Here is a 21,978-nt window from a genome sequence, read left to right as displayed (position 1 = left end):
ACCCGGTCGCCTGGTCGTCTAACGTCCCGAGCGTTCGTTTCGCCGTCCTCGAATCGGTAAACCGGTGCAAAAGGTAGCAAGAAGTGAAACCGCGCGGCGGCGAACGGCGATTTGTCGGCGAACAATAGAAGGTCAGCGCGTTTCAGAACGGGCGCGCGCGCGCGGTGCATGTTGCCGAGGGCACGTTTATGCAACCAGATGCAACGAGAGCCGGGCTAGATTTTCCTTAAAGCAATTCACGTTCCCGGCTACCGTGGACCGCGGATTTATCGATCGACGTCGAACGATAAATAAGGGCGGGGTATGTGGCGGTGGTCTCGCGTGATCCACTGCGAGCGTAGGATGCTACGATCCAGAGGGTACATCGTCGAGGTACAAAGAGGCTGGCTTTTCTTACAGTTGTTTGATCTTTCGGAGTATCCGCGAACGGGAGGTTTCACGGATTTTTGAGAACCACTTGGATAATGAAAATTTCACCTCGATTTCAGTCGGCGGAGCCTTGGTTGAAAAAAAGTGTTTTGTTATTTCTAGAAACTGTTTCCTTCGGACCAAGTAAACATCGATTTTTCTTCGCTCGATCGGAGAAAAAATTCCGTTGGTATTAAATCTTTATTTAGAATGCACGTGGATTATGCAAAGTCGGTGTATAATTACTTACGATTAAACACATGCCGATTGCTGACCGTGAAATATTCTGCGATTGAATGGATGCGAGAATGAAACGTAGTATGCGATCAGCTTTTTCCGTATTTATGCATCGTACGAAATATTAATCGATACGGCACGACGGTGAATCGCTAGCAGAGAGATCTGATAAGCGGACAGAGAAGTAGATTGTTCTTCTGGAAACGATATTGCACGTTAAGTACGTTCCGCTAATGTTCCATTGGCAATCGAGAATTGCTCAACCTGTCGAGCGCTCTAGTCACCCGGCGTTTCATCTAATAAAACGAGACTAACAGAATTGCAAAACCGCGTGTAACTAACTGTACGACTGAAACTACGAATCCGAGCTGATGAACTCTTAACCATCAATTAAATGGTCATTACTCTCGTCGGCGTTTAATCATTGATTCGATAACAGATTCGCGCTGGGGGAAACCCAACTGAAAATCGTGTTATCAAGAGTAGAATCTTTTAATGGCCTGCGTAATTATTTGCACGTCTTGAAGATAGAAAATCTCGATATTCTCGCGCATGCTTTAACTGGTAATATATAATTCATCGATTTTTGGAGCATAAGTACGTCTGGTGAAGCACGACTCGACTGTTACTTCAGCCTTTCTTCGATTATCCGTGGAAATAGCGTTGGTTCCGGTTTATCGAGGATTCTCCATCGACGGGGAAAAAGATGGAGATCGTTCGCCGGAACAAAGACTGCGAAATATTACGGTGTTCGCCGATTCGATACGATTCAACGTCGGGAATGATTCACTTAACCAGCAGGACGCTATATAAGGCCACAGGTTGGATAGATATTAATAGGTTCTCATAACTTTCACTGTGTTATTAAGTCATTCGAGACGATTGTCGACGCTCGACCCCTCTTCGTGCAACCTGCTCCGTGTCTCTCGATATCCACGCGCAATTTATCCGGTGGGATTAAAATGATTTTTATTAAAAATTCCATTGAGAAACCGAACGTCGAACGCTCCGCGCGGGGATGTAAAAAGCGTACGAAAATAACCGGTACAAATAAAAGCGACATTAACCGTGAGTTGGAAACGTTCTGAATTCGAGTGTAATCCCAGCATTCTACAGAATGCAATATCATGCGATCCACCAATTTAATGCAATATATTATTATACGATCCGGCATCTAGCAAACTGCGCGCAAAATTCGAGCCACATCGGTGACCCAAATATCACAGGTCCCCTGATCTCGCAACAAGCGAGCGACGATCGCAAAAATCGCAACTCTCACTGGAGAAAGTGGTGAACCTTTTCTCTGCAACCATCCACCAACCTGTTATTATATATTTACACGACGACGAGACATAGTAGCGAAGTGTTTAAAACAGAGGTAAAAACGACAGTCTCGACGAATTACCACCTGGCGTTATTCATAAATCTTCCGCTGTACGAATTACGATGATTTCACGCGACAATAAAAAACCACTTGCGGTAGCGTAAAGCAGGTCCGTCGACGAAAATGAAATTCAACTCTCGCGTTTCAATCGGAAACATTACCAAGCGTGAACGACTCCCCTCGAAACTGTGCGAATTCAGCTCGAAACGTTACCCCGGAGAACGGACAACTTGCAATTAATTCGAAAGAGCTTCTTCTCGCGAGATCCGACGATCGCGATAGAAAGAAATTGTAGACTAAAACCCCGTTCGCGGAATAGAATCGAACGAAAAGCCGGACCCTTCTCGCGAGAAGTCTGCCAGTTCGAACCGAAGGTCTTGCGTCACTGGATACGCTCCGAAAGAACCCTATAACTTGTAGTAAGACGATCCCAGGCCATCGTCTACCTGAGGACGTCCCGCAGGATTTATTGCCGAGGCCCGTGAGTCGACGTCTCCTCTCTCGTTCGAGGTAACACGCACCTGGAGGTATAATAGCCACCTCGTCCATTAAGGATCAGGAAAAGAGATCTGACGGGCAGCTTACGGGCACGCCGTTCAAGGAGGTTACCAGACGAATGACGAGGAACGATGACGAGGATGCCGTCGTGAACGAACGATTCAACTTTTTGGCCTGTGACTCTCAGTTACGTGACGGGTCATATCGTAGAAAAACGGATCTTCTGCTTTTGGTGGATGCGTCTCGAAACTCTCGCCTTTTCCCACGCGAATGCACCACACCAAAGGATGCTAAGCAGGGGTGCGGACGAGGGTGTTCTCTGCGATCAGACCGTCTCGAATCGCAACTTCTGCTCGTTCGACACGTACCACGCGTCCTTTCCGAGAAGAGCACGATTTCGTTTACCATTCTCGTCCGATCTAACGTTCGCGAGATTCTTCATAAGACGCGTTACATAGGGGATTATACGTATATCGAGGTTCGATTCGAACGAAAGCAAGCGTGCGAGAAAAGAAAAGCAGAGAACCGCGATGAAACCGCACGGACAGACTTGTCCATTGTTTAGCGCAACGGCGTATCGCTGACCGATAAATTAGATTCCGAAATGAGTCGTAAAACGAAGCTGCGGTTTTACGAGCCCCGTTCGGCGCGGGACGCCCTGCACTCCGGTGCAGGTTTACAAATACGTGGATCAATTCCAGGTTTATCGTCCGGCAACGGGTATCGCTCGATTCCCGATGTTGTATCTGTACGTAAAACGGCAGTTACGCGTACGATCGCGGGAGCAGAGACGCACGGCCACGGATACGATACGATACGGTATATAAACGCGGACACGAACGTATGTACGATGTATCATGCACATAGCTCGGCGTCGATTCTATATTCCGGGTCTGTTCTAGCGCCATAATAATTCAGTCTCGGACGTCGCTCTCTCTCCGCAGCGACCGCAACCTGCGAAGCCGACGGAAACACGAGCAAATCGACTGTCGCGGCTATTTTCTGCCTAGTTACGTAAATTAAACTAACGCTAGAAACGATATTGAGATTATTGTTTCGTTGAACGACCCGCAGCTTCATCCGTATCATTCGGTCGTAGACTGGTACCATCGCGCGCTCGATGGCGTCAAGGTTACGACACGGGGTGAAGGAGGATCAAGCGAGAATTATAAAATGATATTTCAGCGGATTTTTGTAATTATGCTCGATCTTTAAATCGCATATTTTTGCGACTGTAGATGCTGCTCTTTGTAAAACAATGACTTTGGATAATTGGTTGATATGTAATAATGGTAATCGAGGGTGAGCTTTAGCTCATTTTATATGTCGGTTCGATACTCGACGATAGGATTGAGAAATTCGAGTTGGAAATTATATCTGTCATTTGTTAAACGATTGGTTCGAGCGGCGATGCTATTTTAGACTGTCAACGAAATCTTCCTCTGGGGTAGCTTACATCCGAACTGGCTACCACCTACAACACTGTCATCTTGATAAATGCCACTGTCCTTGGCTATTATAGAATCGAAAATTCGAAATAAGAAACGAAATTGTAGGAGGCGAAGCACAAGTGTCCGAACGTCCCACTTTCGTGGGCCACGGAAATATATATTTGCAACTCGGCGAGTTATTAGTCTCTCGCAGCGATCCTCTCGTAAAGTCAGCGCAACTATTAACTCGTATACTGTATTAGAGGTAGGCGAGAGAAAAATCGCCGGCTTTTAAAAATATCGAGCATCTAGAAGAGTCTCGACGAGTCCTTGAACCGTGTCTATTTATCAAGAATAACGTTACTTTTAGTATCGACGCGTCTAGAACACGCATCAGCAGAGTATTAACGAACCAATCGTCGGACACGTCATTAATCTTCTTAGGGAATTAAAAACAGTACGTCCGTGGCGACGGACAAACGTTGCGACAGCACACATTTAATTCTTGCTACCTTGGACAAAGTAAAAATGAACGATATTCAGAATCGATAACGTTTAAATGAGACACTTTGACCGATAGACCGCGATATGATTTCCCGAGACCTTTTGAAATCGACTGCGTCCAATAAATCTTTCCTTTTTGCTCGTGCGCAACGTACCGTTGAATAAAGAGGAAGAGAAAAGAAAAAAAAAAGAAAAAAAAAAGGAAAACACCGACTCTACCACGGATCGCTCCTCTCCAGCCGATATGTAATTGCCGATCACAGCCAGCAGATTACGAATTCGCTAAGAACGAGGATTTCGCTGGAAATGTGTGTTACACGCGTGTAAATGCACACACCGTTGGCCACCGTTGGTACAAGCCGTGGCACGATGAAAAACACTGATCGCAACACCGGCACGCAAAGTGAGCCGACAAAGGAGTCTTATCGTGGTTAATTTATATTTCAAAGGGTTACTGGTGCCATCGAAAGAACGTAGAAACCCCCTCGCGCTATTCCACGAGAATTTCTACCAGCCGAAAGATTTATCAACGCGCCCAACCGATTTCGAAGACGAACGAGCCGGCTCGGCTCGGTCCAGCGATTAGGCTGACTCGAAATTCTTTCCTGATTTTTAACTCAATCAAAGAGCTCACGGTTCGTACCTAGTGCGATCTCTTCGTATTCGAACTCGATCCCTCTCACGTTAGAATTCATTTCCTCCTAGCGATCGATAGAACCAGTGGTTCGACGCGCGTTTCATCGTTTCGATGAAAAAGTCATTACGTTTCCCACTTGTTTCGCGTTAAACGCGGGTTATATATCGCGGCCACGTTGCCGCAGGAATTCAACCGTCCGTGCGATGCAACGTCCAACCCGCGTCCACTTAAACTCACCGACCCTTCAACACGCAATTAATAACGGCGACCAGAAAAAGAAAAGACCGGTGTATCTGCCGACCCGATCTCGATCCCGGGGCCCAACAAAACACGAAATATCTCGTGAAACGCGCGCAATCCGTTAATGTTCGTTAAGGTAAATCGATCGTGATGGAAGATCGTGGCAATTAACGCTACGATCGCCGGTCGATGATGAACGTTCGTCATCTCTCGAGACCGGTTTCCACTGGCGATGACTCACCGTCGCGGTCTCTCCGCGAGACGACGGCCGCTCCAACAATACGCTCCGCTCCGATTCCGTTCGCTCTTACTCGTCGTGCACGCGCGTTACCTTTCATTTCATTCGTCGCCGTTTACAAATTATTCGTGTGTCCCGAGAGGCGGTCCTCGTTGCAACGAACGGCTACGCGGACACCTAGGGGAAGGCTAACGAACGTGGTGGCTGCTGTCGTGGTGATTTTATCGAGCGACTTGGGCTTCCAGGAAGAACTAGAATGTCTGAAACGGTTCTCCGGATTCTTCGTCGCGGTGTTACGTTCGTGATAATTGTTCGAAAAGTCGGACAGCGTCCGGGTAACCAAGGCTGCGGCGCGAGCCGTTCAATTTGAAATTGAAATAAGGCGTAACCGAGTCGTTGATGGTCTCGTTCGGTGCATCGGTTGAAACAGGCCCGTAAATTACGATTTTCAGGAGACACCGGCATGTCTCGAACGCCGCGGGGATAAGACGCGGCTAGGTTTTTCCAACTTTTTTCTTCTCCGCCTGTTTCGTTGTTTCGTTCCTGTTGCAACGAGCGAACGGCTGTTTCAGAACGCCAGCTCAACTCTCTGTCGATAAACCGAATTTAGAGCTACGCTCTCTACGCGTCGTTTGACTTTTCAAGCATCCAGATTAGTCGCGGCATTTCCCTCTGTAGCCGAGGATCGATCAATCTCCGCGGTGTTCTCGCAAATGCCAAGAACGGGTGACTGTTAACCGAGGGGTGGATTAGTTCTCCGCGCGTGGATTTCTTTCACGACACCATTCAATTTCTCATTCAGGATACCATGCATCATCTTTGAGCTTAAAAATTATCTCTTCGATCTTCCAGGATTTCCGTGGCAGTGCGGCTTGCACAATCTTCGCGAATCGTCATAAATCATGTCGACGGATTGCGTGGGCGGCTATGAAACACGCTCTGCCTCCCCGATGCATAGTAACGTTTCGCCGGGATTTTTACGCACCGCCACAACTCATCCGGTAATGACACGGCCAGGTAAAAGTACGGTTTCGACGCCAAGTGAAAAAGTATTGAGTCGTTATCGCTCGTTTTTACGACGCGCTTTAAATGTCCGACGAGTGAATCGACCGTGTTCGTAAAAATTACGTTAACCCCCTCCCCCATCCCAGTTCCGTACGGTTCGCGTTCAATTCATTATTTCACACTAGGTGGATTTCGACGAAAATTGTCCGTTTCACGCTGATAAGACCGTCGCACTTCCCTTGAACCTTTTCTGTGCGTGAGTACGCAAGCTCGCTCGGTTGGCTGCATTCTGATACTTAAGAATGCGAATGTATAATTTTACCCGGGAAGATTCGACGTTAATAAGAGAGTGTACGAAAAGAGCGAACTCACTGGTTATGCATACGTAACCTGGCATTGCATGCGTCGATCGCGTTAAGAGCGTCTCTCGAAAGTGTGTGTACGGGGTGGCCGATAATTCTGCGTGATAGAATAGACTTACCTGAAACAGAGTAAAAGAGAGAACGTTTATCATTCGCCGTTTCGACAATTGCTACGCGGTGGTACGTGTTATCAAGAAATCGAGGAGGGATGGAGGGAGAGGGGGGGGGGGGGGGGGGTAGGGGCAGTGGATTTTTGATCGTCTGGAAATTGGAATTCCGATCGTGTTCCACCTACGGGCCGAGTTAATGAAAGAAACCATCGACACGAAGGGACGTAACGCACGCCTTTTCGTTATTTCTCGTAATCGCCCACGCCTGGCTGTCCGCCAGCATCGAGACTCCGGGACGGTTTCCCGAGAATCGAGAATAATCACGTCTTCCTCCTCCGCTTTTTCCTCTTCCTAACGGAGACGCCCGATGAATCGCTCGCGGAAAGTGAGAAAGCTAATTTAATTACCTGCCCCACCTCGAGAGCGAGTCTCTCACCGCTGTTCGAATTATCCTACATGCTCCCCTGCCGTTTAATTAATTAAACTAGTCGTAAGTTTTCATACGCGGGAAAAGTGTTTCGATATCGACGCGTTATGTAATCGCGCGAACGATCAATACAATTCGTCGACGATAATCGCGCGAGTGTCAATCGAACGCGAACGTTCCGTCGACTCCGGAATTTATGCATCAGCTGTTCACCGTTCTCATTTTCTTTAATAGTTTCACCTACACCGCGATAGTGGCACACAGGAAATGAAACAGGCAGTAAAAAGAAGCGCAGATATAATCGTACCGTGAAACGCATCAGAGTTTACCATCAACCCATAAATACTGATCATATTATCTAATAATGGGAAAAGTGTACGAGAAGTAACAACAGATAATTAGCCGAAGCTGTAATTAACGTGCTAACGAGTTGATTCGGGCCGAACGGTAAAACCGGAGCGCGTCAATTTTCAGCTGGATAAGGCAGAGCAGACGAAACGCGGATTAAATGATTCCGCCCTGAAACGTATTAAAAGCTCCTCCTGGCTAATAAACAATCCATCGTGCTGATCTTAATCCTATCGCGAATCGAGTAATAAACACGAGAGGAAGAAACGTAGATCTGCGTTAGGTTACTATTAAACGCATCAGACCATAATAATTGTTAGCAATATTTTTCTCTCTTTTGAAACGCGCGCGTGTAAAGTCTCTGATAAATAAAAGAAGAAAAAAAAAAAAAACGGAACCAGTCGAAGCAAACGCACAACGTCTAACCGCGATGTCTATTAACCAGTTTATTATTTCACCCTTTCCCAGTAGCATTACCGGTCTCCTTCAACGAAGCGTACTATTTTTAAAAATCTAGTGGGAGAATCAGAGAATTTTCTGCGATCGCGTGCAGCACCGGGACGAAACGATATCGGTGAATTGAACGCGAAACGAGGCAGCGGCAGAAAAATTTTCCATCGTCCATCGTCGATTGCATCTAGCGCGCGTTATTCGTCCCGCGACCATTGACGGACACGCCGCGATGCAAATTTTGCAGGGCGTTGCGCAACGGACGGGCGCAAAAATACAGGGCGCACTATATCGATCGATGTGTAATCGATGGATCTAATAATGGCCAGGCGCAATTATTCAAGATCGACGCGGTGCGCGCGGGCGCGCGTCAATCGGATCCGATCGCGAAATCACCGCGCGCTGGGAAAGATATTTTCCCCTGGCAGGGCGTTACACGGGTTCAGCTATGGTAGGCGTGCTCGCGTGGGCCCCGTGGCCTATCTGTCGCGATTTAAATATTTAACTCTGGTTAAACGCCGGCCGCAGCCAGCGCGCTGTGCATTATTCGCGCTGGCAATAATTCCCGTCAGCGGGTAAACTCGCTTGGGAAAATCGCGCGCCTCGAGTGAATCATCCGCCCACGCGCAGCTCCAACTGACCGCCGGGAAACGCATAGGAAAATTTCATTACCGCGTTCTACCTCATAATTACATAATTTTATATAGTTCAGTTGCAAGGGGGATCAGGTATTACCAGGTCGACCTACCTGATTCCATGCTGAAACGATTTCACGGGAGGAAGAATTTTCGATGAAAAGTCTCGAAGAATAGTTAGTTGGAGGTATACAGTTAAAATATCTGCAGAGATAATCGAACGGAGGAGGACTAGCAATTACTGCCAAGTATAATTCATCTACCTGCAATTACTTGAATTTAAATGGCTCGCTCTCTCAACGGATAAATCATGCTCCTAATTAAAACGTTTCTTCAAAGGATCACGTAGTATGTCTAAGTTAAAATCTCTCGCGGATGATAAAAAAAAGTTCATATAGAGTAGAAGTTCGAATGGAATTCAACTTCGCCAAATGACGTACCGCATGTTTTCGAAGCCGGCTGATCGTGGTCAGGTTGAAGTTCTAATGTTTAACGCGAGCAATTAGTTGCAACGAGCCTTGCGACTAGAATTTGTAATTTTGCCAATAGCTTACGTGACAGCTCAAAGCTACGTCGAATCGATAACCGCCTTGAAACGTTCTGTCCTTTAAGCTATTTTAAATAAACAATTCTATATTCGACTCTTGTTTATTTCTTCTCAATCCGCGCGAAATATCTTTTTCTTTTTCATTTTCTGTGTTTCACGGTGGAAATGTTCGAGAGAACTCGACCAAAATACTTTGTCGTTACGCAAAAGACTGAAAGTCGTGTCGTTCCGTTTGAAAAAAAAAGAAGAAGAAGAAGAAGAAGAGGAGGAAGAAAATGAAAGATAACAAATTCCCTGGAGACCAATTTTCTCTCGACGCACGTTCCCCGATGGTTTCGTTAGCCATTAGAGGGACAGATTCGAGACGGACTCGGGTACCAACCGGAAACGAGATAATCGAAATTGCACGCGCGCCAAGAAGCCGGGGCCGGGGCCATCCGCTTTGCGTGGAAAGCGAAACGCGCACGAATCTCGAGGCTCGAGCCAGTTGCCAAAGTCCCCACCATTGTGGAAACTTCATTCATGGTTCGCGGTGTGCAGGTGCGCGTGATTATTGAGCCGTCACCGGCTCGACGTAACGCGTAAAAATATCAGCTGCTGGCGGTGGCACGCTCGTGTATCGCGCCCCTGCGAGATCGACTCGCACAACACGGAAACCATTAATAGATCCGTAGATTTAAATAATACCGTGGAGATTGCGTTACAACGAGCGGTTACATCGTAACAGAGGATTATTAAAAGCTGGACGTTGAAACCATTTATGAGAACGCGATCGCCTCGAAGCCAACAGCTCTGGTACGTAAAAGAAGAGAAACGAGGACGATGAGGCCAACAACGCGAGCCCGCTCCTCGATTATATCCTAAAGCCGTAAGAGAGGTTCTTGCGGTGCCATTAGCGTATCGGTGGGAAGATCGCGGAGGGTTCGCCGTGGAAATCCGAGAAAACTATCGGGCACCGTGGACGAGATAGGGGAAACGGGGTCTGTTTCGGCCGCGAGAGAGCATTTCCTTCGCGTGAAACTGCACGAGCAGCAAACCTCTCGCTCGGAAGGAATACTCGACTATTTTAACCGTGAAATAACTCAGTCGAGGGTTCAGCCAGGAGGGTCGTGGCGCGAGCGTGGAAAAGAGAAAAATCGGGAGAGAGAGAAAGAGAGAAGAGGGAAGAGAGAACGTGGCATGATATGTGGCTCCTAAAGATAGAGCACCCCGAAACAACCATAAACCTTTTTATTCCACTTGCCGCGTCCGACGGTTGCTCTCTGGTACCACGCTCCACCTCTCTGAGACGCGTAATCCGTGAGGGACTCGCCTCGATATCGAGACGAGCGCATCAAAAATTTCTGTCGACGATCGCGTTTGTTTCCCCGTCAACAGACGGACAATTTCGCCGATCGATTATGCGTTTTACAATGCGTAACGTAGTCTTAATTTGCAGCCATGGTAACCGTAGTACCATCGAGCATCCTCGAAATTGGATTTGAACGAATATGAAGCTGAATGGCTCATGTATCCCACTTGTTAGAAGTTGTAAATGTAAGCTTTCGAACACTTTTACGATTCCCATTATAGGTATCGTCGGGCTCAAATAACAATAGCCCAATCGGTACACGGCGAACAATAATATCGAAAATATCGAGTTAAATGAAAGCAACGCGATTCCATTGAAACGCATCATCGAGCCGTACAATGACGGCGCGCGAAACACGATCGCAGACGAAAATCTCTTAAAACGCTTTTCGTCCGGTCCGAAAGCGGCGCCATTCAGACCGCCCTATCGTTAAATTATCAGAGCCACTGTGCGCCGATGAATGTTATCGCCGTTCGCATCTTGAGCGAGACAGCCGATCGTTTTTGTCCGTGTTCCTCTCCTATCGGAATTTTCGCTGAGCTTGCTTGATGCGTTTCCCGTGAATCAGCTGATTCTTCAACGGACGATGATTTACGAAGCGGACGCGCTCGAAAATTGGACAAACGACACACGCTTCGAGGCCCTTATTGGCCGCTCGAGATCCCTATCGAGCACAGGCGGGCCGTGTTCTCCAAACTTTCCCCTCGCGGAGGGTGAAAGTTCCTTGGCGCGGAACCCGACTCACTTGTCCGCGGAAACGTTGAAATTTTTACTCCAACGGACGAATCGGTGCACCACGGACCACGATGATATTTTAATTCGCTGATCCCTCGATTAACGCAACAGCGGAAAGCGGAGAACAGGTAAACCGGCAATTACGAGAGAGTTCCAAGTATTCGCGGCAGTCGAAGAAAGCAACGACCTCGAGAGAACCCTTAAAAATGTGTGCTATTCACAACCGATGAACGTTAAGAAAAATCCCTGAAACACACTTCCACTGTACAGTTAGTGGGGTAAAAGCCAAGCAATCTATGGGTATAAAAAAATTGTGAAAAAAATCTTAACGCGTAACGGTGCCCATCGACTGAAACAAAAGTGGAAAAAAGAGCGGCAAATGTCGAAAATCCGTGAAGAATCCGTAGAATTCTTCGGACAGTAGCAAAGTACAACATTTCTGATCGTCGATATCAGCTATGCCCCGAACCAGGAAGCTTTTCGTTTACCGATTATCTCCGAGCCTTCCCGGTTGGCGCTGCGGTTCGATCGTTATTGCGGAATATACCTATAACAGTGGTTCCATTGACTGACGTCACGCAGGTGCGGCCACGTAGACCGTGGACGTCAGAGAACGTTAACGAGCGGCGAAAGAGTTTCTCGGTTATCGGTGTCGTTAAGAAAGCAAGACGATTAACCTTTTCGAGAATCGACGCTGCTCTCGCGAGCGTCAACGAAAAAGGAGGGAAATGGTACTCGCTTCGTTGACCTATAATTAAACCGCGGCGCGGTTCAGCACCGTTTGGAATGGTTCGACGAACGGCGATCTAATTGAAACGGGACGTCGCGCCGCGCTGGAAGAAACGCGAAGAGAGGCGATCGACGTTTTGCCCGGTGTAAATCTGAAACGGAGCGCACCCGCGGAAAATGGTAACGCTCGATGGCTGGAGGATCCGTTCGCTTAAACGAGTCTCTCGCTCTCCCCTTCGATCGTTCACGGTGCGTGAACCGAGCAACTCCGGAAATTGCAAATAAATTGTTATTAGTTTAAGCGGCAGGCCGATACTACGGCGGTGACTAAGTTTACCATTTCGAGGGTTGCGATTTTTGTAGACGCTCGCTCGGGTGTCATTGAACTTTCAGATCGAGGGGAAAATTAAAGGCTAAAATTGCTTAACCATTCCACCAACGGATCAACTGCAGGACGTTTTATTCTGGCATTAAAAAATTCGAGTTGCTATCGTCAGCACTTGTAAGTCGTTCCGGAGGGAAGGCCCTCGCACGAGCCCACGAACCAACGACGAAACACGTCTCATCGTGAAAACGTTCGACTGGTCGATGGCGAAAGAGGATAGGGACGAGGAGGAAACGTAAACTCGGCCGAGTGACACGTGCCCGAAGAGTCATTATTCCATCAGCAGCTTCAGTCGACGATCGCAGAGGCGCTTCTGTTTACGCGTCATTACGCGCGTGTATACGCAGATGACGCGAAACGAAAGTGTCTGCAATCTCGCGCGGAAAACGGCCGCGAAGAAACGCGCGGCGACGAAACCGATTAAGCGTCCACCGGATTGAACGAATTACCGGGGAAATGAAATGGTCCCGCGTATGCGCGAGCGCTTGTTTCCTCGCCGTGAAATTTGTGGCCGTTTAACGTCGCGTAAGCACGTCGTCGTCGAGCGTTCGCCATTCTAGAGCTTATCGAAAGTCTCACTCTTCGACTACGATGACGCGATTTTTCCGCGCGACACTTCTCGTTTCAGTCGTTCGCATTCTTTTTTTCTATATCAAAGCATCTGGATACAGAAATTTATACGTTGAACGTGTGCAGTTCGTACGGCGAGGATTATTTCCTGCGATAACTCGCAATTACTTTATAAGTGCAAAAACTGGAAACGCGGAACATCCCGTTAGCCAGCGAGATAAAGTGTTAAAAACGTGGATTAACGGAAAAGAAGGGACGGAGGAGAGCGGCGGAGGAACAGCCGCTTCGCTGGCTGACCTCGATGACTCTCGATGTCAATTTCTCGTTACGTTCCTCCCCTTTCTAAACTACGCACACCAAAGGTCACTACTCCCTCTTTCTCCAACGACAGCCACTCCGTGCTCCGTCTGGTTTCTCCTTGAAAGATGAAAGAGCCTACTGCCTGGTTGCTTCGACGGGATTCTCCACTCGAACTCGCCGCAAGTTAAATTGGTATATTCATCTACAGATAAAGAATGAATTACTGAAGATTTTTAGTAGATCGAAACAAACTGCCGAACAATCCACGAGGAACGACAATTTAGCAATTAGTTGTACGCAACAATTTCCACGAATAACGCTGCAATCCGATAACTATCCCGGGCAATTTCTTTTTCCCGCTTTCAAAGGCTAGCAGAAGAGAAGGCTCCGTGGAGGGGGAGGAGGAGGAGGAGGAGGAGGAGGCGGAGGAGGAGTAGAAGAAGAAGAAGAAGAAGAAGAAGGGAATCGAGGGCGTTCTAGAGGGACGGAGGAAGGAGAAAAGAAAGGGGTGATGAGAAGATCAGACGAGAAGGGAGTCTGTCTCCGTTCCCCTTGGTCTCTGCTCATTTCGCCCAGGTCGCCTTCCTTTGTTCCCACGCCTCTCCGCAGACCACCTCTGTCTTCTTCTTCTTCTTCTGCCGCCGATCTGGCCCCGTCGTCCTTTCGTGATTCACCGTTACACACAAAGGGAAGCTCGGACCGTAGCCTCGGCTATAAGCAGACGCGCGCAGCCAGAGCCCAGCCAGGGAAGATGAAGAGAGGAGAAAAGGAGGAAGAAAAAAAAAGTGAAACACCCAGAAGAGGAAGAAAGAGGTGGGGCAAGGGAGTGAGAGAGAGAGAGAGAGAAAGAGAGGACGGATGGGAAAACCACCGTGGCGGTTTCGAGACGAGGCGACGCGCAGGTTGCTCCTACGAGGCGGAGGACGGTACTACGTGAAAGTAGCATGGTAAAAATGGGTGACACGAGTTTGCAGCGGTGGAGAAAATTTTCTTTCATCGTTTCCTTCCTGAAACGGCTCTCTACGGTCAGAAAACCGGTATGGGAAACTGGACGAACGCCGCGGACAACGTCATCGCGTATGAATATTGGAAAGGTAACGGGACTGGGCAGGCGAAAGCTTCGCGAGCTTGCGGATTACCCTAATATAGCCTGATGAATTGTTTTCTAATCGATCGTACGCTCGTTTGGTTAAAGAATTTCCCGATTTCAAGAACACTGTACACTTTTTTAAGTCACTCTACACTTTAAAATGAAAACTGATGATACTAGTCAAACAGAGCTTCTCTCAGAGAGAAGAGAAGCGGGACCAAAGATGTGCGTCGAGTGAATGTACACGGGTAATGGTAGGCTGAAGGCGCCATGAAAGAAAATGGCCAAGAAAATTCAATAAAACTGCAATGTTCTAGCCTGATCTATCTTCGTGCGAAGAGAAGAAGATCAAACGCAAGATGTAGATAGCGGATAAAGGTGGGACGATGAATAAAATCTGTTCGTCGATTTTTAGAACGTACTTTGACGCAATAAAATGGCCTCCGAATAGAAAGCGAATTTATATCAGTACATCTGCATATTCACACTGCGATTCTTCCTCGTTTTATTAAAATGGTATAATATTAACGCCTAATCTACACTCGGATGTGTTTGCAATCGCACCGATATTATTCAACCCGGCAAACTACCCAGGTTCCATTAATCATCTACTCTACACTTCCATCTACCAAGCTATCCAATAAGCCCAAGAAAACTGTTTCTTTGCTCCGGAAAAAGGACCATTCCAAGCCGTTTCTAGAACACATCCCAAGTTTTCGACGACGCGAGAGATTTCTCGGATGGTCGTCGCGCGGAGGGAGACAACCTCCTCGCCATCGTTGCCTTCGCCATCGTCTTCGTCGTCGTCGTCGTCGTCGTCGTCGTCGTCGTCGTCGTCGTCGTCGTCGTTGTCGTCGGTGGATTCCCAAAGCCCTCGCGTTCCTCGGCCGCATCGAGGTCACTGGCAGTGAGACGGTAGAGACAAAAGCGAGGTATCCGAACGCGAACAGCACGAAAACGCATTCTTAGAGGGAGAAGAAGGGAACGCGGCTGCCGTAAGGTATGAGTAGATTTCGAGCTACGAGAGGAGAGGGAAAGGGAGCCGGCCGAAATAAAGCAAAGAAAGTAGCGCACCGGATAAATTGACCGGTAGCCAGGAGCCATCCAATCTGGAGGGAATCGGAAAAGGGTGGTGAAAGGGTGGCGATGCCAGGGGTCAGAAGAGACGAGCGAGCAGACGATCGTGGAAGGTGGAGGAAGACGGGACGAGAGAAAGAGAGCGTTTGCCGAAGGGATTGCAAGGTAAGGGAAACGGTGGAGAGGAAGGGTGGCGAGTGCATTCGGCGAAAGGGGGCACACGGAGGAGAAGGCAAGAGTAGGTTCGCCAGCTCGGTTCCGTGAGAGTACGCGAACGATAATTCGGAGCCGCGCGAGCGGCCGGCTCAAAGGACCCGCGGGACGATATATCAATGCCCTGCTTGCAGAACAATTCGAACTATCCGCGATACACAAAGAAAAATACCAAATCGAATGCCTGGAATAGCGGTGAGCGGCCACAGCTACTTCCATCTCTTTTCCACCCTCTCCTCTCTCTCTCTCTCTCTCTCTCTCTCTCTCTCTCTCACCCTCCCCCCTTCCGTATATACTTACACCCCTGTCCCCCTTGCACCACCCCGGCGGCTTTTCTCTGTCTCTGTCGCTTCTCTAGTCCGCGGATCGTTCTCCTCGGTTACGCTTAGTATTGTCTCCCTTCCACACTCTCTCTCTCTCTCTCTTTCTCTCTCTCTAGCGATATCTCTTTCTATCGGTGGTAGATATCGTTTATATGGGTACGTATGTATATACGCATGCATATGTATGCACGTTTTCCCTGTAGGTAGAGATGCGTTCCCGTTGTTGGACTGCCGATGCCAATGGACTGCGCTGGCCGACTCTCTTCTGAGCCCTCGAGGGTATTCATGCGTGTGCGCTGGGAGACTGTTTTACGTTCGCGATCGTACAATTCGGACAGAGATGGAAGATCGTTAGACGATATAAATTACGGTAGCAGAGGAATTTTTTAAATTCCTTTAACAAGACAAGAATAATAGGTTGGTGTGGTCTTTCTACACGCTTGAATTCGCCTAACGGCAGTAAGCGATATTTTCCACGCGATTAATAACTCTTCCGTTATCAGCTCGCATCGCCCACGATTGTCGACGATGGTACTTTAAATTCTAATCGAATCGTAATCGACTCGAGTTGACCGATAATTAACGATGGGTCAACGCGAAACGTGCTAATAAAAACGCTCCCGCTAAAAACGTGTTAATCCCTATACCCGGATCGTTTACTCGATCCTAATGACCCAACTACTTGACCATCGGGGACCCCAATTAAAATCTTCGAGCCACCCTCCCGACATTCTACCGTCACCCTTCGTTCTCGACGAACAAACAATTACCGCTGTTCGCGCTGGCCTACCTTACGCCACATTCTAATCTACTATATCCCCGCGGAGGAACACCGCGGTCTCATCAATCTTTCGCTCGAACAATTCATCAATCATCGATTTGAAACGGCGAGCTGAAATATCCAGAGGAAAAACAGAGCGATGACACGGAGCATCGGAGCAGTAAAATTCGAATCCAGTGGGACGCGCGCGCGGTACCAAGCGCGTATGTATCTGCGGCGCGGAGCAAAACTGTACGTCGATCGTGTGATGGAGCGGCGGGTTTGGTTATAATTGGATCAGTTTAGTTAGGTATTGTAAATATTGGCAGCCAGGGAAGCTGGCGACCCAGTGATGAAACCTAATTGGGTAAGTCGGCCTGGCCTGGCGCCAAACGAGACGGCCCAGCTTCGAATTCTAGATAGCTCAACCCGATGATGCCTTTCCATCTCGACCTACCTCGTCGACCCCTCCCTGCAAACGCCATCGTCATCGTCGCACCGTCGCCCCTTGCCCCGTCGACCCTTTACCGCGATCGCGACCCGTCCGTCGTCGCGACGCACGGAAATTGACACGTAAATACAACGGTTTGCGCGTACGTGAAAATGGAAATGGACGATGGGGAATTCGTTCGGGTGACTAGTTTAATTGGACTGCAATGTCGCGACGGGACGCAATGCGCGCGACGGCGAAATTGCATTGAAAGAGGAACGGGGCCCCGGCCACGAGGGGAAATCATGATGAGAGACAGGCTGCCGGATGGAAGGAGGATAATTTGAATTATGTAAACGAGAGGCGACGGCGGAGGAAAGACAAAATGCATCCATACGTCATCGGTCGTTGGCTTTGGCAAGGTTTTTTGTTATTCGATTATTTAATGGGCCCAGAAACCGCGTGCCAAATATACCGTTCAGCCGTTTCTTCACTCCGCGCGTACCCTCGTATCGATCATTTATTATTATATCAATTATCCTTACGAAATTACGGTGCTTTAACGTTCAAACTTGTTTTCGAGGATACGTGTAAGCGTCGAGCGAGGTCGTTATAACTGTGGATATAGGAAAGGAAATATGAAAATCCTTAACGAACGAAAAATGCGATTTACATAGCTACGTAAACGGACTCGAATGAAATGCAATTAACTGTTAGACAACGTATCTGCTATTTATTTGAACGCAAACATATTTTTAAGTAGCAGAACGTGTTCGTTTCGAAAGGTACATATTTGTTTTTCATAAACAATATAAGCAGCAAGCGTGGGGAGGTTCCTATTTTCGTAAATCACCCGAAACGTCGCACGGGAAGAGCCGGCAGCGTTCCACGTTCTTCCTGTCCACGAGGAACGCGATACTTTGAAAAGAAATTTCGGTGTGGGGTGAACGAACCGTAGGAAAGCGACGTGCCCGCCGCTCGGGATGCAGCGTGCATTGTAAACGAGCCGGGCGACAAGTGTGCACTTGATAGTGTTGACCTTTCAATGACGCTAAGCTACTCCGCATCGTTGCCGTTACCATCTCCTCTTTCTCCCTCTATTCTCTTCTCACGCTCCACCTAGCCAATCCACTAGCAGCTAATTTTCAAGAGATCGTTAAACACGCGTCGTTCGACTACAAATTTTCCCCTTCGTCATCTTAATTGCTTTCAACACCAACTCGCCAACTACCGAGGTAATCGATGGTTGCTCCCCACCGGTAATTGTCAATCGAATTTGTTCGATACGCGAACAGCCATCGATTATTACTATGAAAACGCGATCGTTCTGTTTCCGGAGAATTATGAATGCTACCGATCGCTTTGCTCATTTTGCTCTTCTTCTCCATTCTCGAACCTATTCTCTACGTTACATTACCACTTCGTGATTAATATCATCGCGTGTAGGTTCTAAGGTTAACGACGGATAATTGAATTCACCAATGGCCTTCCTGCGTTGCAAACAGATGAAAGGGCAGATACGACAGACCGATCCGTGATCCACGGCTATCAACGAAATGAGAACTACACGTTGGTTCCGCAGAATACTGCGACCAGTCGGATGGTAAGAGTAAATGGGCGTCGGAGGTCGCGGCAAGTTCGAGGTTAATCGTTCGTTTGGCATGGCGTGCCTCTTGGGCCGCCAGCGTTATATAAGACGAAAACGAGGGACAAAAAGAAAAAGCAACGTTCACGTGGACGATCGAGTCATAATCGAGCGAAGTCCCGGTTAACTTAACCATCGATGGCGGGTGCAATTATCGCGCGTAAGTTATACGAGAAACTTCCAATATCGTCGCTACTTTTTTATCGATTTCCATTCGATCGATCCTGCTAAGTCGTCTTGCACGAACGAAAGAGATTGTCCCGTTCGCGTGTTGCATCGAAGGATCGCGCAACCACGAGCCGAGATCCGAGCGTAGACATCTAGGAAGAGGCGAGGAACAAGCGGGTACCAGTGACGAAAGGCGAAAGGAGAGGAGGCGGATGGCGGCGGGTGTTCGCTCGCGCGTACACGCTCGCGAACGCGATTGTAGCTGCGTTGTATACATATGTATTGGGCATACAAGCTGACGGTGGATCACGTGAGCAGGGGGCCCAACGGCTGCCACGGCCCCGATGAATAATTCATGTCGGGCCGCGGAGTCACCGGGACCCCATGATCGTCGTCGTAACACACGCTGCTCGCTGCCACGCTCGACGCTTCTCAACGAAAATCGTACAGCTCTGCCCGGCCTTTACGCGGCTATTACGTGCCTTCATTATACGCACCGGTTGCCGAAATCATTTTCAAGGACAGCTACGTTTCCTGATAGATTATCGGGAATCCTCTTGCTCGGCTATCGCCCACGGAATGGCAATCGCGAGATTTCGGTGACTCCTCGCTATGCTCGCGTAGAATTAAGTTGTAAGGCGACGATGAAACGATAAGATCGCGCGAGATGTGAATAGAATTATTTATAACCGCCGTCGTCGTCGTCGTCGTCGTCGTCGTTGCCTCTACCGACTACTGTCAATTTCTATTGCTAATTCGTAGAAATTTCGACCGCGCGATTGTTTTTACAATCAGCCGCCAGTACCGAAACGTGCGAGCAAATGGCCGCTATGTGGAGTAACTATATTCGTAGGTAATGCGCTTTTTCTATCCTCCATCGATTTCTATTATGCTCGTCGTTAAGTTCACGGCTACGTGTACGGCTCGCCTGGGCCCTATGCCTTAATTACGATCGAACCAGTGCATTTTCCTCGCCTCCGTTCGCTCACGTGTGACCGGTATCTAAACTCGACGCGATGCAGTGCAGCGAGCTTATCATTTTCAAGTTTGCCTGTAATCGCGCGATCACAATGGACGGTAAGGAAATCGCGGCTTCGAATCGAAGCACACGACGCCCAGTGAACACCATGCCAGTCTCGGGCAACGAATTCTCGAGAAGCGAAATAATTTCGGTCCAAGTGTATCGCGGTTTGCTTATACGAGGATAATTCTTTGGAAGACGCGAATAGAGAAGCGAGAGGCGCGATGAGGAGAGAAACAGTGCGTCAGCTCCCGCTAGAAATAACATGGATATACTTAGACGGCCCTCCGTGCAAGATCCAACCAAACCACGCTTCTCCGAGGCCAATTCGAGTCCTAATGAAAATTACTCGCGCCGATTCTCGTTCAGGACGAGGGGGCCGTGCACGTCGCTGCACATCCAGACCGCTTCGTTCCACCTGATCGTTAACCGCGTATTAAGAAGCCGATGTCACGATAAACCATCCGCGAGCAGAACGCCGGACCGCGAGCCTCGTATTGGCAAAAAAGTATTATATCGTTCCGCGGACTTTTAATAAGTATCTCGTGCTTAACGACGGCTGGTTATCGGTGCACGGATAAAACCTTTCTACAGATGAAAATAGTTAATTAATGCGTGGAAGGATGAGCTTGCGAAGCGGATCATAATGCGGGTTTCAATGAATATTTGATGAATTTCATACGCTACTAAGTGTCCAACAAGTTTAACCATCGACCAGATGATGATACCAATGTACTCGAGCTCCAGTACCTTACGTCGAGACGCGAACGATAAAACTGCAGAATTAATCTCCCGTGGTACATCGTGGAATCGACGCAACGAGAAGTTTTTGTTCATTGGATTCGACGAACGATGACAGAGTGCTTATATGCACGGCATTATGACAAATCAAGCATCGAGTCAACAGGATGCGAGAGGAGAGGGCAAAGAGAAAGGGTGACGAGGAAGAAAGGCGGGAGGGAGTATCGTCGTACTTAGGGAGCGAGGAACACCAATGGGAGTACAGCGGGAGACTGATGCAAACTTAGTTAATGACTGTCTCGTTAATCTAATCTAGCCGGTGGAGCAATAATAACGCGTAAAAACGGCACTGTGTTGTATTCCGGTGTCTGATTACGATAAGTTTCTTCGTTGAATTAACGGGACAGCGATGGTACAAAGAGAGCTTCGGCTGGATTAAATTTTACGATTTATCCTGCCTATGCCAGACCGATCATTTAAATTACTTTCAACTGGAACTAATCGCGTATACACGTAGCGCAATATCGTGCGCGATTGCGCTCATTTGATAACGGATTTATAATCTAATCTGCTATAAAAAGTTGCCTGGTTTCAAGCCCACGTGCATGTTCAACCCCGCGATAATTAAATTCTCAGCTTCGCCCCATTAAAATTCCGTAGCTATTCATAAACTGCGCTCACCGTGAAAATTCAAAACAATAATCAGAAAATTCTACCGTTTCAATGACGAGCCGCGATGCTTTTGGTTCGGTTCCAAGCGTAGGTGAGCAGCCTCGCGGAATTTATACGCATGGTTCGGCTGAATCGTTCGCGATTAACCCTCGAACAGTACGCTGTGTCGTCCACTCGATTTCACCACGCGTGGGTTACTTAGCCTAGCGCTGAGGCTTCCTTTCGCCTATGTCGGAAGCTCCGACGAAGCGGTTTTTAAAACGTTTATTTCAATCCTATCGTATAGATAACCGTGCATCATATAATTC

The 21,978-nt window shown here is 48.2% G+C and overlaps 1 protein-coding gene across 6 annotated transcripts in view; it reads right to left on the bottom strand.

The window, feature by feature from the left end:
• Scalloped (TEA domain transcription factor 1 homolog scalloped) overlaps positions 1–21,978 on the bottom strand; it is a 120,651-nt gene that overhangs the window by 84,229 nt on the left and 14,444 nt on the right. For 3 of the 6 annotated variants that reach the window (XM_076893590.1, XM_076893583.1, XM_076893591.1), the window contains exon 2: positions 6,972–7,062. The exons of the other annotated variants lie outside the window; for them this stretch is intronic. In XM_076893590.1, coding sequence (XP_076749705.1) covers positions 6,972–6,978 — 7 coding nt within the window. In that variant the 5' untranslated portion in view covers positions 6,979–7,062. The remainder of the gene's footprint in view (positions 1–6,971; positions 7,063–21,978) is intronic. 6 annotated transcript variants of the gene reach the window in all.

Source organism: Xylocopa sonorina, chromosome 4 (assembly GCF_050948175.1).
Source record: "Xylocopa sonorina isolate GNS202 chromosome 4, iyXylSono1_principal, whole genome shotgun sequence".
Classification (NCBI taxonomy): Eukaryota; Metazoa; Arthropoda; class Insecta; order Hymenoptera; family Apidae; genus Xylocopa; species Xylocopa sonorina.
The sequence above is the reverse complement of the archived record's forward strand: the minus strand, read 5'-3'. Positions and strand labels throughout refer to the sequence as shown.